The 16538-nt window shown below is 45.4% G+C and overlaps 3 protein-coding genes across 3 annotated transcripts; all 3 read left to right on the forward strand.

Moving 5' to 3' along the window:
• Positions 1–888: 888 nt before the first annotated feature.
• Positions 889–2005, forward strand: MYCFIDRAFT_212753 (uncharacterized protein; the record flags this gene model as incomplete). The annotated part of the gene is made up of 1 exon (XM_007934363.1): positions 889–2005. A coding segment is annotated over exon 1 (1098 nt), but the record flags the coding sequence as incomplete, so codon positions are not given.
• A 686-nt stretch (positions 2006–2691) lies between these two features.
• On the forward strand, positions 2692–3753 carry MYCFIDRAFT_212754 (uncharacterized protein). Its single transcript, XM_007934364.1, has one exon. It carries the CDS (start codon positions 2709–2711, stop codon positions 3537–3539), a length of 831 nt encoding a protein of 276 aa, XP_007932555.1. The 5' UTR covers positions 2692–2708; the 3' UTR covers positions 3540–3753.
• An 8828-nt stretch (positions 3754–12581) lies between these two features.
• Positions 12582–13082, forward strand: MYCFIDRAFT_7829 (uncharacterized protein; the record flags this gene model as incomplete). Its single annotated transcript, XM_007934267.1, has 1 exon — positions 12582–13082. A coding segment is annotated over one exon (501 nt), but the record flags the coding sequence as incomplete, so codon positions are not given.
• Positions 13083–16538: the final 3456 nt, after the last annotated feature.

Genomic DNA, 16538 nt, shown 5'->3' on the forward strand with positions numbered 1-16538 from the left:
GGTCGTTAGGCGCGTCGAGTATAGCGTAGATACCTTAAATAACTTTAACGCGCCTTCTACGCGTAGATCTACGCCTACGAGGCGCCTCGCCGCTATTCTCCTTATCCGCGGGCTACTCTTTATCTAATAACTCGTCTGCTTTAATATATACTATCGCCTATAGTAGAAGACGCGTAAATTCCGCTAGTAGTAGTAGTAGTAGTAGTAGTAGTAGTAGTAGTAGTAGTAGTAGTAGTAGTAGTAGTAGTAGTAGTAGTAGTAGTAGTAGTAGTAGTAGTAGTAGTAGTAGTAGTAGTAGTCGTAGTCGTAGTAGTAGTAGTAGTAGTAGTCGTAGTCGTAGTAGTAGTAGTAGTAGCAGTAGTCGTAGTCGCAGCAGTAGTAGTAGTAGTAGCGGCGGCGGTATAGTATTCGTAGTATTAAACTCCTAAAGGGCGGCAAGGGCATTAATACTTATAAGGTTAGCTATTTTAATAGAAAGTAAGAGTAGCGGATTCTAAATTAATAGTAGTAATAGTAAGGTTAATAAATAAGAGGCGATAGCGAGGTAGATAAACATGGAAAACAACCAAGAACGCGTTTATAACTAAGGCGGACGGAGCGCCAGCAAATCTACACCGAGTCCGGTCCTTAGCTGCATTTCCGGATTTGGACTGAGCCGCAGTGGCTACTATAGACACGAGCGTGACTTGGCACTGCGCAGAGGCGACTCAGCCCTCAGCTCGTAGCGCCCTCATCACGCCATCTGCAATCTGCAGCCTCAATAATGCAGGCGGCTCGAGTACATTTATCATTTGGGGGCTGTACTACCTTAATGTCTGGAGCTGCGCCTGGCGGAAGGCTGGCCTCAAATGTCTCTTGCCCACTCCTTTCAGGCCTCTACTGTGTGCGGGTGACGTCCTTGAAGGATGTTCGATCGCTCCCTACGGAACACTGCTGACCGGAGGAACGATATCGAACTTGCACAAGCCTCAGGAACTGCCCGTGTCGACGACGAACCCCCACCCCCAGAAACATTATCAAAAAGAGAGCAGGAGCAAAGAAGAAAGCTCATCCCGGGCCGCGAGAAAAGATGGCCGAGCGCGTACACATCCAGCGTATTGACAGAAGAGGAACAAGGTACCGTCACGATTCAGCCTCATTCCGACCAAGCAGGGAATGCTATAGAGATCACTGGCGATGTCTATAGTCCTGCGAACGCGAGCAGTGTTGCAGCGTGGTCGGTCGAAAAGGACGGGTACGTGGCAGATGAGCACAAGTATTTGAATTATGTCAAAAAGCTGTCGAAAAGCTATCCTCATCTGGAGTATTTCGCACACTGGATGGAAGTGACCTGCGCTCCGCCCAAATGGAAATACATCCAACACAACAAGGCAGACAGGATAAGGCGCGCGAGAAAGACCAAAGTCTGCATCATTGACTATGTCGAGGAAGGGAGCAAGGACAAAAGCACTACCCACGAGGATGAGGAAGAGGACGATAAGGAGACCAGGCTTTTCGTACCAAAGATTCTCAGGCCGAAAAGTGGACAAGCAGATCATCTGAGCTACGAGGAGAGCCTGCGGGTCGTTGGCTCCACAGTTCAACCTGGAAATAATGAATGGTATTTCCACAATGCTCGAGATCTTGCTGCTGTAGTTCAGAGCGAACCCGAGAAAAGCGTCCAAGCTCGACTGATTGTGGTAGAGGATCTCTCTCGGGATGTTGTAGAGGTCCTGGGATGTCAGTATGACATAGATCCGTCTGCATTCCTATCGCATACCGGCGACTACCTCTACAACCAAATCACCGATCGGTGGGCCGATCTTCCAGAACTTGCTGTTGATGCCAGAGAAGAGGACTACGTTTCGATACAATACCTGCGTCCACTCTACTTCTCAAGCGATGCATTGTTTGAAAAGGCAGAGCGTCAGACAGGCTTGTGGAACGTGCTTCGTCGACTTGATAGCGATAGGAGTCGTGAGCGTCTTCGACCGGGAAACTCGCCAGCCAGTGTAACACTTCTACGCTCTAGAACTACGCTTTGGGTTAAGCCACGGGCAGAGTCGGAAGCAATCACGGGTGAGCCTACCTCAATCACAAGTCGCATAATCTAGCTAACTGGTGTAGCGATATTGCTAATCGACCCAACTGTAACTGCTGGCTTCCCACTTTGGCGAGACCATCGTCCGTTCGAAAAGCCCCCAAGCTATTCGGCTTCCATTAAAAGTGAGAGGCTTCCCTCTCCCCCAACAGCTACACTTGAGCACGGAGCCTGTTTGTTTGATGATATAGTGTATTGGAGCCTGAGACGATCGTCGAAAGATATGTCGCTCATCATTGGCAAAGGATGCCACGAGGCATGCATCGCCTTTCCGATGTACAAGTTGGTTATCACCGAGTGGCTCAAGGTGCTCAAGTACATGACTGCCACTCTGACAGGGATTGATTGGCAATTCGACAATCCAGCATGGGTAGCGGAACCTCAAAAGGCGGAAGAGCTTCAGCTAAAACTCCGCCCATGGCACAGGAACATTCATCACTATCAGAGCATGATCAACGAGGCGATCATACGCCTGCATGACTTCCGCGCCAGCGAGGAAAACGCAGTCGGCATTCGGCGATCCTACACCACGACTCAAAATACGGATGGCAGGCTCGCGGGCAATCAAGGGCTTCTCAAAGGATCGATGGCTTCATTGAGTCACGATTGGAGGAATGTTCAACAGCAGATGACAGAAGTCCGCATGCGCATGGAACGTGTCCAGAATCTATTGGCAGAGTCGCTTAGCATTCAGGACGGGAAGCGCTCTATCGAAGAAGGAAAACGTGCTAGACTTGCAGACGAACGCGCCAACCTTGCAGCCAAAGAGGACAAACATCTTGCCCGCATAACCACTCTTGCGACGATATTCATTCCCCTGCAATTCACATCCGGCTTCCTGAGTATCAACAATGACTTCGGCCAAAAGACACGAGTCATCTGGCTCTTCTTCATAATCGGCGTCGCCTTGACAGTCCTTGCTCTTTTCGCAGTCGCCGCGGCCAATGTGGACGACCGGCCTGAAGATGCTGATAAGTCGATGTTCAAACGAGCAGGACTCAGGATCTTGGTGGTTCTGCGATTTCGCGAAAAGCCAGTCAAAGCCAAGCAGGAACCTCCAACAGCTTCCCAAGAGTCCATTCAACCGATGAATGATTTACGTCCCGGTAATACGCATGTTGTCATCGATACTTCGTCCACTCCGAATGGTTTTCTTGGAAGTCGTCCCCGACGGGAACAAGGCAATTTCGCAAGCTCAACGTTGGCAGCGTCGTCCGCTGCAGCACCCCAAGCGCGGCCACTGAATATATCAGCTTCGACGCCGGTATTGTCATCTCAGACTAATCTGCGAACTTCGCAAACTGCTCAATCTGGAGAGCCTCAAAGCAGTACCGTGATGCAGCGTAACGCAGATTTACGAGCGATACCGTCCCGCGGTTCAGGTGGACAGGCTTCGGCGGGTGCTCAGGATACAAGATGTGAGAGCAATGTTGGAGTCAGAGTGCAGTCACCCTCTTGACATGCCATCGGGACCATACATTTTGACTGTTGAATGAAGGCTCCCGTCCGATCTTGTCCAATTGGACGTCCTGATTGTCTGCCATTGCGTCGCACTTGTCATGGCGAACTTTGGAATACCATTGAACATGAAAGCCAAGAAAGCGCGAATATTGTCGTTACACTAGATATCGTGAAACGCTGTGGTAGGTTACAAAGACGAAGAAGTCCCATCCAGGTAGATGATCCTGCCGTCCACTCCGTCCCTCGTTGCAGTCAAGTCGATTCACATATGGAAACACCAAATTAATGACACAAATATCGAAATCCCACATGTGCAGAACTCGGCGTGCTCGATTGGATGGTCGTCCCTAAGGCAACAACTTTTTTCGGCGCCGATTAATGCACTAAATATAAACAAACTATGACCTTTAATAGTGTATAGATAGCTTTAATAAGAGTAATAAGGCTCTTCGACTATTTGCTAAAAGAAGCAATTATCGACTACTAGCCTTAGGTACTATAATTAAAGAGAAAGTAGTACGCCGCTAGGAGTTAGTACTACGTCTAAAATATAATAACTTAATAAAAAATAGGGCCCCTTTAGGCTTAGTGCGGCTTAAAACGAGCTAAAAGCCGACTCTAATTAGTTATAGCCGAGGGACTTTAAAATTTCTTAGTTTATAAGTAGTTTAAAAAGCGTAAGAGTCGTAGTATATATCGTAATACTTTACCGCCATAACTTGAATAGTAGTATTTCTAATACTATCTCCGTCGTTTACGTCTAATCTAGTAGTATTTTCTTAAAGCGGTATACTTAAAACCCTATAGATATTCTATAGAGTAATCGCTATATATGCTTTATAGGGTACTTATAGTAGGCGCTATAATAAGGTACTCGCTATAAGTAGTTCGAATACTATTTAACTCTAGGCGTTTTAGATAGTATTTGCTATAAGCGTTCCGGATAGTACTAGTAGTACTCGCTATAGGCCTTCCGGATCTAGGATAAGACTTTCTATAAGCGTTTCGGATATAACTTGCTATAGGTATTCTAAATAGTGTTTTAGATAGCACTACTATAAGAAGGGTTATATTAGTAGGTAGATAGGGTAGTAGTGAATCAGTTTAGTATTCGATAAGGATCTAGGAGGAGAGGGAGGAAGGCAGGAGAGTTAGCCTAACGCTAAGCGCCAAGCCCTGCCTAAGGCATCGAGACCCTAGCTTCACTCGGCCTAGTTATATGCCAATCACGTGTAGCCTCTTTGGCCCTAATATACGCTTCCCTTCTAAAGGCCGCGCCCTCGTAGCCTACCTATATTCCAATCCCGACCTCTATTGCCGCTAACTTAGCGAGTCTAATAAGCTGCTTAGCCGCGCTAAATTGAACACTTAACTACCTAATTATATAACTATATCAAACCTCACCTCTAAACAATATAATGCACAACTCTAACTGCGCTATCCTTATATATAATAAAGTAAAGGGATATAAAGCTATAAGAATTAAGGGCTATCGACTAATTACAATACGAGCGCGTCTTCCCTACTATAATAGGTAGACGTACGAGGTATTGTAGCCCTGCCTCCGCTCTAAGTAATGTCGTACCGAGTTCTTTGCGTCTACTCTTAAAAGACTTAGCAATGTCCGCTTCCGAGGGTTTATTCGCTTCCGAGGGTTATTGTTCTTATTGTTCGTAGTTTCGCTAGCCCTAATTAGCTAGGTTTGGCAGCCTTTAAGTGTTAATCTTATCTTATCTTTTCAAAAAAACACAGCTCGTCTAGTTTCTATAGATAAAGGCTATTATAAGTGCAGTAGTAGAGGTTCGCCTCGCTTAAAGGGTTAGATAGATCGAGGAGTAACCTATTGTCCGCAAGATCGACCCCGGCTAGCTTAGCTCTATAGTTTTGCCCTTAGTTAGTCTATTAGTCGCTTAATCTTTTAACTTAGTCAAAGTTTTGACTTAGCCTCAAAGTTTGATCAAACCTTTAATAGGCTCAAAGCTTTAATCAAAGTTTTAATTAAAGGTGCCTTAGGCTCGTAGTATAGGTAAGGTTGTGTCTATAGGCGCAGCGACAATAGCAAGTAATGTTAACAATAGTAGCGCTAGTCGTCTTAGCGCTAACTTTACCTTCTCTAACTAACAACAACTCGGCAATACCGTTACTAATATAGCGGTATCCTTCCTTTCTTAAATAGCAACATACCCCGCAACACTGTTACTAATATAGCCGCGCCGGCTACGCCGATTGCCTAGGCCTCGAGGCCTCGACGGAATAAGGGAACAAGAGGGGGACCTATAGGGCGCGTTAGTAAAGAGGTAGAATCCTTAAAAGAGTAGGCAATTGGTTGACGCGTCGTAGCGCGCTTATTAACACTCGGTGCGCGTTCACTATAGTAGTGTAGTCTTATTGTCCTTTATTGCTAATAATTGCTTGCTTCTAATTAGTTAGCTAATAGCACCCTAGGGGTAGCATTAATCCTAGGCCTTAGTAGTAACATTATAAGCTTTTAGCCTTCTTCTTGTTCTTTACGCTAGTCTAATACTTATCTAACAACTCGGTTATATCCTTAAAGGAGTCTTTAGCTTCCTATGAGTCCTATTCTAGTAAATAGCCTTGCTATCTTAGTAGGTACTCCTTCTTGCCCTTCCTAGTCCGGTGCTATAGGATACGTTCTACAGACTACAGTTCTTTACTATTAGCTAAGACTTCTTCTAACTTAGCAGGCGCTTTATTACCTTCGCGTTAATAGTATAGCTTAAGGAGGGATATATAGAAGGTGTTATAGATAGTGTAATAGGGTAGAAGCTACAACTAGTAGGCCTGTATACCCTTCGGTTCTCGGATACGGAATAGGCTAATGTATCTTAGTGCGAGCTTAGGCCTTGTTTTGCTATTAGGTAATAGGTATTTGCGGATGCGGAGGTTCTTCGTACTAAGCATAACTATGTCGCCTTGCTTAAAGGTCATCGGTATATAACGCTTGTCGTAGTAGGTCTTTTAGTACTCTTAAGCCTTTATTAACTTCTCGGCTATCTTAGTATAGATTTCTCGCATCTTCTAAACCCTCTTAATAGCCGCTAGTATTTCGGGTACTTAACGCGCTTCCCTTTCCTTACGCTCGGCCTCGAGCGATAGTAGGTCTTGTAGCATAGCAGCATTCTAGCCTATTATAGCTATATAGGGCGAGATCTTAGTTAATGAATGTATACTATTGTTATATACGAATTCTATAGGCTGTAGGAGGTTAACCTAATCCTCGGGGTTCTTATTAATATAGCTGCGTAGGTACTGCTATAGGGTAGCATTCTGCCTCTCTATTTGACCGTTAGTCTATAGATAGAAGGCTGTTAACAGCCGATGCTTCAGTCTTAGCTATAGGCATATTTCGCTCTAATAGTGCGATATAAATGTCGAGCCCCTATCGGAGACTATCCCCTTAGGGGTTCCCTAATAGGTATAGAAGATGTTAGTCTATAGCGCCTCTACTATATTAATAGCAGTCTAATCCTTGCGCGCCGGGATATATCGAGCGCCTTTAGTAAATCGATCTACTATAATAAGGATAGCATTATACACGTCCTTACTGCCCCTACGTTTAGTAGGCGGAAGGCCTATAATAAAGTCTATTATAAGCTCTGCAAATGGCTTATAAGGGATTGGTAAGGAGGACAACTCGCTAAAAGGCTGATGCTTTAGTGCCTTAACACGTTAGTATACGGTATACGTGTTAACGTATTCCTTTATATCCCGCTTACTATTTAGCTAGTAGTATATGCGCGATAGTAGCTCGTGCGACCTCTCTATGCTATAGTAACCGGCAAGCTTACTATTATAGTGTCGCTTAAGAAGTTCTTATCGGATCGAATGTTTAGCGGGGATATAGTATCTGCCCTTAAACTTTAAATAACCTTTGTCATCGATCGACTAGTTACTCTTACTAGATCGAGTCTTTCGCCTACTTACAAGCTTGTCGATACGTTTAGTAGCAAAGGCGTCCCTCTACTAAGCCCGTAATAGCTTATCTATAAACGATTGACTATCCCTATTTATAAGGTTATTTAATAGCACCCTCGCTATTAAACGAGGTACGTATTATATGCATCTAATAGCACTAGCAGCCGGATTAACTGCATTAGTGCTTTAATCGCTGTCACTATATATAGCGATATCGACTAGGGAGTTATTATAACTTCTCCTGTCTATATACTTAGCTCTTGCCTTAATACGTACTATTAATATAGTAAGAGCATTAACATACTTCGAGCCGTCGCGGAGTCCGGTAAGCCGCTTATCCTACGCTTACTTATTGACAATACGGGCTATAGCAATCTTATACTGCAGGGTTAGAAACAAAGAATTAATGTATTAGGTTTCGCCGTCGTAATTAGGTCGCCTCGATAGGCTATCGGTAGGGTTGCTTACGCCTAGCCGATATAATACATTAAAATCAAACCTAGCGAGGTAGACGGCCTATCTAGCCTGTCGACCTATAACCCTAGTAACCTTCGTAATCCTACGGAGGTTGTTATAGTCTGTATAGACCTATATTGTATATTAAGCCCTATCGAGGTAGTGCCTCTAGTACTTAAAGGCCTCGACAATAGCTAGGAGCTCTTACTCGTAGGTCTCGTAGCGACGTTCTATATCGATCATCTTCCGTAAGAAGAAGGCGATTAGGTGCTAGTAATTGTTATTAGCCTGTTGTAACATAATAGCGGATATAGCGAACTAGGAAGCGTTAGTCTTAATACGGATCTGTTTACTTAGTACGAAATAGTACAACAAGGGGACTTTAGTAAAGCGCTTCTTCAAACCGTTAAAAGCGGCTTGTGCTCTATTAGTCTATTTAAACTCTCTAGTTAGGTTGGCCTTAGTTTTAGTAAGCTCAGTTAGGGGCATTACGTATCGTAAATAGCCCTTAATAAAGCGACGATAGAAGTTAGCAAAACCTAGGAATAATTGAAGCTCCTTAATACTAGTAGGCGTTAGCTACTTAGTAATAGTCTTAATCCGGTTAGGATTAGCCTTAATACCCTCAGTTAATACGAGGAAGCTAAGGAAGGACACCTCCTTAGCAGTAAAGGTACATTTAGAAGGCTTATAATACAGTCTATAGGCTCGCAGGCGATCGAGTACCTTGCGGACTATAGCCTAGTGCTCCGTAATGTTAGGTAAGTGTATATAAACTAGGATGTTATCTAGGTAAACCATACAGAGATAGTCTAATAGGCCCGAAAGGGCTCGATTAATATAAGACTAGAATGTTGCAGGGGCGTTAGCTAAGCCGAATAGCATAACTAAGTACTCGAAATAGCTATAGCGGGTACGGAAGGCTGTTTTCTATTTATTACCCTTACGGATGCGGATGCGATAGTATGTATCCTTAATGTCTAATATAGTGTAGTAGTAAGCACTAGAAAGGCGATCGAGGGTCTTATTAATAAGAGGAAGTAGATAGCGGTCTTTAATAGTAACAGCGTTAAGCCTACGATAATTAACATATAGGCGTAGGCTACTATCCTTCTTTAGTACGAATAGGATAGGGGCGCTAGCAGGGCTGTTACTATACCGAATGCGACTATTAGCTAGGTTTTCCTTTAGGTACTTACGCAATATAGCAAGCTCTCGTTTACTAAGGTTATAGAGGGGGCTAAAAGGGACCTCCTTGCCCTCTATAATATCAATCTTATAATCCGTCTCTTTAAATATAGGCAATATCGATACTAAGTAGTGTTTAAATATATTAATGTAGGTTTCTCGAATAGGCTCCGGTATACGAGCAAGCTAATTAGGGTCTATGCTATTAGGGGCTATAGGCTTATCGTTATCGCCTAATAAGTCGACTATTAGGTTAGCTAGGGTTAGGTTGCTAATAAATAGGACCCTAATATCGTCAGGGCACTCGCTAACATTAATGTGTTTAATGTCCTCTTTCCTAGCGATTCTAAATCGCTACTGTTAGCTGCCTAGGTCCATAACTATAGCATAGTACTTAAGAATAGGGTTACTAATAACAATATCGGATAGGAGGCTGTCTATATCTACCGCGTAGGCAGTGAAGTTTAGTAGGCGTTTATTTCCGAGGTCGTCTTTTAGAACTATAGGAACATAGTAGGCTCTATAGGTCAAGTGCCGAGCGTTATTAAACTAAGCAAGGGTTAGTAGGTTAGTCTTCGGCAGTTGTCGAAGGTCTAATTGCTTAGCTAGGTAATAGCTAATAAGGGCGCTAACTGAATTTCTAGGGTCTAGCATAACCTTTACCTTATAGTTAGTATCGGGCCTAGAGATAAGACAGGTACGTATAATAGCTAGCACAATGTCGATAGTCTTACGCCGTACGAGGCTAACAGTTAGTGCGGCGCTTACTCTTTTTTCGAAGGTTAGCCTATAGAGGTAGCGTTAGCTACTAAAAGGTGCTTTCGGTACTTAGCGGTAGCACAGTCGATTCGGGCCTAGTCCTTAGGTTTGTCGCATTAGCCTAGTAGATAGCTAGTACTGTTACAATTAAAGCACTTTAGTCCGGTTAGAGGATTGCTATAGCTATTGCCGCTGTTGTTAGCCGAGCGATTAGTACTATAGGGATACGAGCCCCTTCTACGGCCCCTATTACGGCCTCCTCTATATAGCCGTCGGCTACGGCTTCTTCTACGATCGTTACTGTTCCTATTGTTAGCATTGTTGTCCTAGTAGGAACCTTAGTTTCCTCCGCGGCTACGGTTGCTACGGTTGCTAGTAGGTCGGATCCTTAATTCTAGTCGTTGCTAGAGCTAAATAGCTCGTTCGGCTGTTTCTACTTCGACTATAAATTAAATGCGTATTAGGTTGGCCTATTCGAATACACGGCGGCGGTCTAATTCGAGGACTAGTTCCTATCGCAATTTAGGGCGTATTTCGGAAATCTAGATAGAGTCGGTCTTAGCTAGCAAATCGTCCTTAAGGGTCTTTAAATAGGCCTCAAACGAGCGAGCCGATTAATTAGTCTTTTGTTTAGCTCGAAGGTATTGGTCCTAAGCGTGTTGTTGCCTTAGTATAGGGTTCCTAAGGGTGTCTAGTATAATAGTCTTATAGTCTTGCTACTAAACAGCGGTCTAGTTAGTAAGGGAGTCGAAATAGTTATCCTAGGTACGCTTTAGGTCTCTATTAATATATTGCATAGCATAGACGACTAACGAGTAGTCGTCTAGAAGGGCCCTTAGCGCGTTTCGCTAATTAAGCTCGTAGTTACGGATGTAGTCGTTATATTGTTTCCGACTAGAGCTATTAAATACGGTATAGTCCTTAAGTTTAGCATCCTTCTTTTAGACTAAAACAGATAGAGAGGAAGGCCCTACTATTGGTTTAGTATTAGTTGCTAGGGCTTCTTATAGGCGACGAATTTCGAGGAGATTATCCTTTAGCTATTGTTCTTAGCGTAAGGCAGTAAGCCTGTTTTAAGTAGCTCCTTAAAGTCTCGCTACTAGTTAGGGACTAAAGGCTAGTTAGCTATATCGACGGTTAACAATATTGTTAAGAATGTCGTCGACAGACAATTCTAGGTCGTTACCTAGAATTATAGGTTCTTTAGTAGGCTCTCCGGTAGGCTCTTTAGTAGGAGGCACTTTAGTAGGTGCTTTAGTAGGCACTTTAGTAGGTGCTGTGCTACTAGTGTTGTTATTGCTAGCGCTGCTAGCGGCACCGCGATTGTTGTTTCGTAATAAACCGGCCATTATAAGGGGCGGCACTAATAATGTATTGTTAGCCCCTAAGATACGGATATAGCGGAATTAGTGGATATCGGCCTAGTATAATTAACTTAGTGTAATAGGCCGTATAGAAGGCCTTACTTAATAATTAGTACGGTTGTTTCGATAGAATAGTACGTGTAGGTCCCGTTCTTCGGGCGTAATATAGTTAAATCGATAGTTTTCGTAGCTATACCGCTAAAAGCTTGAAATAAGGACTATCTAGCTGCTGCCCTTAAAGGGTAGATCGAATACTATATAAGAAGGGTTATATTAGCAGGTAGATAGGGTAGTAGTGAATTAGTTTAGTATTCGATAAGGATCTAGGAGGAGAGGGAGGAAGGCAGGAGAGTTAGCCTAACGCTAAGCGCCAAGCCCTGCCTAAGGCATCGAGACCCTAGCTTCACTCGGCCTAGTTACATGCTAATCACGTATAGCCTCTTTGGCCCTAACAACTACTTACTATAAGCGTTTTTAATAGTACTTACTATTAGCGTTCCGAATAAGACTTACTATACGCGTTCCGGATAGTACTTGCTCTTAGCTAGTAGCTACGCGTTATAGATAGGACTTAGTATAAGCGTTTCGGATTAGAATTGCTATATAGCGCGTTTAACGTAGAACTTAGTATAGGCGTTATAGTAGATAGTAGGACTAACTATTAGCGCTCCGGATTAGACTTACTATACGCGTTCCGAATAGTACTTAGTATTATAAGCGTTCTAAATAAGAATCCCTATAAGTGTTTTAGATTAAAATTACTATAGGCGTTTTAGATTAGACTTAGTATCCGCCTTATAGGTAGTACTTACTATAAGCGTTCTAACTTAGAAAGAACTACTTACTATAGATATTTCGAATAGTACTCGCTATAGGTATTCCGGATAGTAATTACTATAGGCATATTCCGGAAGTAGTTACTATAGATATTTAAGACTATCTTGCTATAAGCGTTCCTAATAGTGCTCGCTATAAGCGTTTCTAAATAGTGCTTTCTAATATCTATAATGCGTTCCGGATTAATATTACTTTTTAGTATTAGCGTTTTAGATATAACTTACTATACGCGTTTTAGATTAGGCCTACTATAGGCGTCTAGATAAGACTTTAGCTACTCGTCGCCTTAGGCTTCTCGTGTGGCTCTTCGAGCCACATAAGCCCTAGTTGGGCAATGACGACAGACCACAAGTATTACAAGATCCCGCAAAGCAAGCCTTACCATTCCTCTCCTCCCATTTGAATCGCAACCCCCAAAACAACTCACTCAAGATATCTCACAACAACAACAACAACAGAAATCCTCAAAGAAGAAGAAGGAAAGGAAAAAAAAACACACCATGTCCAAACTCCGCCTCTGGCTCTCCCCCGGCGCCTGCTCTCTAGCCCCTCACGTCCTCCTCCAAGCCTCCGGCCTCGCCTTCGAAATCCTAGTAATCGACATCACAAAGGGCGGATTCCCAGAGAAATACCGTGCCATAAACCCCAAGAAGCGAATTCCGATTCTGGAATTCGATGGCCAAGTTCTTACGGAAACCACGGCGATCATGACTTTGACCTCACGCTTGGCTCCTGAGAAGCACTTATTCGGGAAGACGGACTGGGACGTTGCGCGTACGTATGAGTGGCTGAATTGGCTGAGTGGGACGGTGCATGAGCGTGGATTAGGGGCGCTGTTTAGTCCGGAGTGGTACTCGGATGATCAGTCCGCTCATGATGGTATTCGTAAGAAGTCGCGGGAGTGGGTTGAGGTTTGCTTTGGTTTGATTGAGGAAAGGCTGCAAGGGGTCGGTGGGGAACATGCCGTGAAGGATGTTTTCACCGCTGCGGACGTGTTCTTGTGGGTTGTGTATAGATGGGGTTACCTGTTGAAGATCGAAATGGAGGAGATGTATCCGCAATGGACGAAGGTCGTGAATAAGGTTGTTGAGAGGGAGGCTGTGAAGGTTGCGGTGGAGAGGGAAGGGATTCCGTTGATCAGAGACGATCGTGTTCCGCCGGAGGGTCCGAGCAGGTATGATGTGAAGGAGTGATTCTGGCATGAGTCTGAAACTCTTCGTTTTGAGTTTGGAACCGTTCTTGATATCGAACTTGTGTAGGTCTATTGTGATCGATCTCTGACATAGTTCGTAGCTCTAGCTCTTCTTGGCCTCGCGCAGAGTCCGCTGAAAGGAGCGGCAGTGCTCACGGCAAACTCGATCACTGCGGCGGTGGTATTGTAGTTTCCGTCATGGCCGAGTCCTCTCATCTCTCTGCAGCCTATGCTCAATTTATGCAATCGAGCGACTTGCTCATTGCCCCCGTAACGAAGCCAGCCGATTAGGTCGTCAGAATTGAAGGCCTTGAGGCTGAAGTGGATATGGCGGATCGAGGGTAGGACTGTCTTGACCTCACGAGCGATAGCACCGCTGACTCTTTTCAGAGCTAGCGGTCCGACCAAGCAAGTTCATAGATTCGTAGTCTGAGCTCGACGAGAATGCCTAGGAATGAGGCTCGTGATGGCGGATCGTTCTCAGCGAAGCGACAGGGTTGTTCACTGCGCTGTCTTCGTCCTTCATGCTGGCTGTCTGCGTGTGCAGCAAAGTTTCAGAGCCTCGGGAGTTGGACTGAAGGAAGTCATGGTGCTGAGAGTCATTTTTGCTTCTGGAGCCATGCTGCAAGTTGGACGTCGTATCTGTGGGCGGCCTGTGAGCAGCGAAGAAGTGAATAGAGATTTGACATGGCGGCGTGGCGGTGCACTAAGCTTTGAACCTTCCCCTGTGCCACAGAATGACACCGTGACCTCTTCTTGACGACCTCTGCTCATCATTAGATTCATGCTGTGGTAGTGCGGTAATTGATTCTCACAGATACCGGCGGCTTCGTCTCCCAAGTAGCGACCTCCCTCAGCAATGTGGCAAGGCTCAAACTCAGCAGAGCGTTCGAGCCAAAGGCTATCAGCAGCCCGAGTTGTTCCGCAGAGGACTAAGGTAGTCCAGATCAAGGATCATAACGACGATGAAGTCCATATAGCATGGCTGAAGAAAGAATACCAGGATGCTGATGACGAAGGCTTACCTCCATGTCCATGGCAAATCTATGTGCTCAATGCGGCAAAAGAAACTGTTGCGGAAGTGCAAAACAAGGAATTCGCCTCACAACTTGTAGAGTGGATCGAGATGATGCTTGGACGGGCCGCAGATGCTGAAGGCGTTGAAGCTCACTACGAGGTCTACACTAGAAGCTTCAATGACTATTTGGCATGTGTTGCCCACCAGCGACGAGAGATCGCCCATCGCAACCGAAGTAGTATCTGGCCACACCTAATCTCTTCCTATGCAGCGGACAGATACTCCGATGAATATGACCCTGAATACCCTGCCCAGACCCACGAGTATGGAGGGTTCGCGTTGGTGGTCGACCGAGATAACTGGCAAATGGAAGGTATCACAGCCTTAGTCTTCGACAGAAGCCAATTTGACCCTCAGAAATTCCGGGGAGGCATACCATATGGACTGGAAAATGTCATCGCGGCTAAACCCTTGAGAACGAAACAGCATGTGCAACAGGAGATGATCGAGGCGTGGCGCCTGGCTGGCGGACATTGGATGCAGACTGGTCTTACACGCCGCAATCAAGGTGCTCAATCTCCAGCATCATATCCCGCCCAAGACCCTGTTGCACACGAAGACGCGGCGGACTCAGATAACGACGACCAAGGTGACGCTTCGGTCAATGGCCAACATTCATTGGAAGACAACCTCTCGGAGATGGAGGTGGATCAAGACGACGAGGTCCATCCCCTTGAATTTGATACGTGTGATCTATGGAAGGAAGCGAGCGAATTTCCATATTACAAGCGAGCCCAGTATGAAGACACGACCGGATGGCTCGTGACAAGCGTTTGGGACACTCGTAACAGTAAAGCACGACCCACTTTCGCCTTCACCCTCTACCTCAGTGCACGCGGCATGTCTTTTGTTCCGCAAGGTTATTTCTCCTGCTTGAATCGGGGCAGGTTACGTAACGTGCCTTGGGCTCTGGACATCATATACGATCTACCTGATATCGGATCTGCATACCGCCACTACACCGCCGAAGCACGTCAAAGGAGCCCAGCACGTTCTCGTGCAAGAGCAAAAGCTGTTCAGCTGATCTTGAACAAGATTGCGTTGCCGCTTCCAGAAGAACTTTTGGTCCATATACACAATATCCTGGTGCCTCCATGCGTGACAGATTATGCGAGCTTGCCGGAGAGGCGCTTTAGGGATGTCTTCATGTACCTAGACGCAGAAGCCGTTAAGAGAGGGCCGCATATGGTGTACAGCAATCCCGTGGCCCTGAACCGTTACGATTGTCAAGATCTGGAGGTGTGGCGATTCGCAGTCAATCATTTGCAACACTGGCCCCTTGTCACGGACGAGCTTCACACGATGTGGAGCATATGTGCACCACGCGCTGAGCTGTCTGCTATGGAGGGACACTACTTCAAGATGACATTCAGTATATCATATTCCAGGACGTACGACGAGACCGTCGACTACGTGGCACCCCCACCACACGTCAGAATGACACTGGCATTGGTCGGCCATCGGCCGGTGACCATTCACAAGATTTGCCATGATTTCTTCGAGGAGGCTCTCATTCTTGACGATCCGAAGGCTGCTCTCACAGGCATTGTGGCGGACGAGTGGCTTAGCAGAGAACAAAGAGCACAGACCTGGTCGACAGATCCGGCCTTTGCGAGTTCTATCGATGAGATTGGCTCTTATGTCTACCGCGGACTTGATCGGCTCGAAACTTTTATGCCTGGGCAGGAGGTGGACATGACGGACAGCTTGCTCTTGTTGGGCCTGCACAAGTGGTGGCATACCCGGCGTGCGGAGGGCCTACTTGGACTAGGTCAGACACACCATATTCACGTGAATGACGACTTGCACTTCAAGCGCTGGACATTCGGGACCACTGGGAATCTTGAAGGGCCTTTCAATCTACCCCCAATACCAGTTCGTATAGAAGGGCAGAAAGAATTCGTGGTCGATCTGCGGGAGTCAACGACGTGATGAAAGATATCAGCACTCTCACCTGAAATGTATTGGCATGTCAAAATCTGGGTATCTTCTGAAACGATTTTTCGAGAATAAAATTCGATATCAATTGCCGACTCATTCGCTATCAATATGCTGAAGCTGACAAGATCACCAACAGGAGTACTACATTTCCACCGCTGGCATAGCTTGGCCAGAAAGCTGCTTTAGCGCTACCTCCATTCAGGCTCGTAGGCATGAAGAATTGAGTTGCGTAAAGGTGAATGGGGA

The sequence above is a fragment of the Pseudocercospora fijiensis genome (assembly GCF_000340215.1).
Source record: "Pseudocercospora fijiensis CIRAD86 unplaced genomic scaffold MYCFIscaffold_19, whole genome shotgun sequence".
NCBI classification, from domain to species: domain Eukaryota; kingdom Fungi; phylum Ascomycota; class Dothideomycetes; order Mycosphaerellales; family Mycosphaerellaceae; genus Pseudocercospora; species Pseudocercospora fijiensis.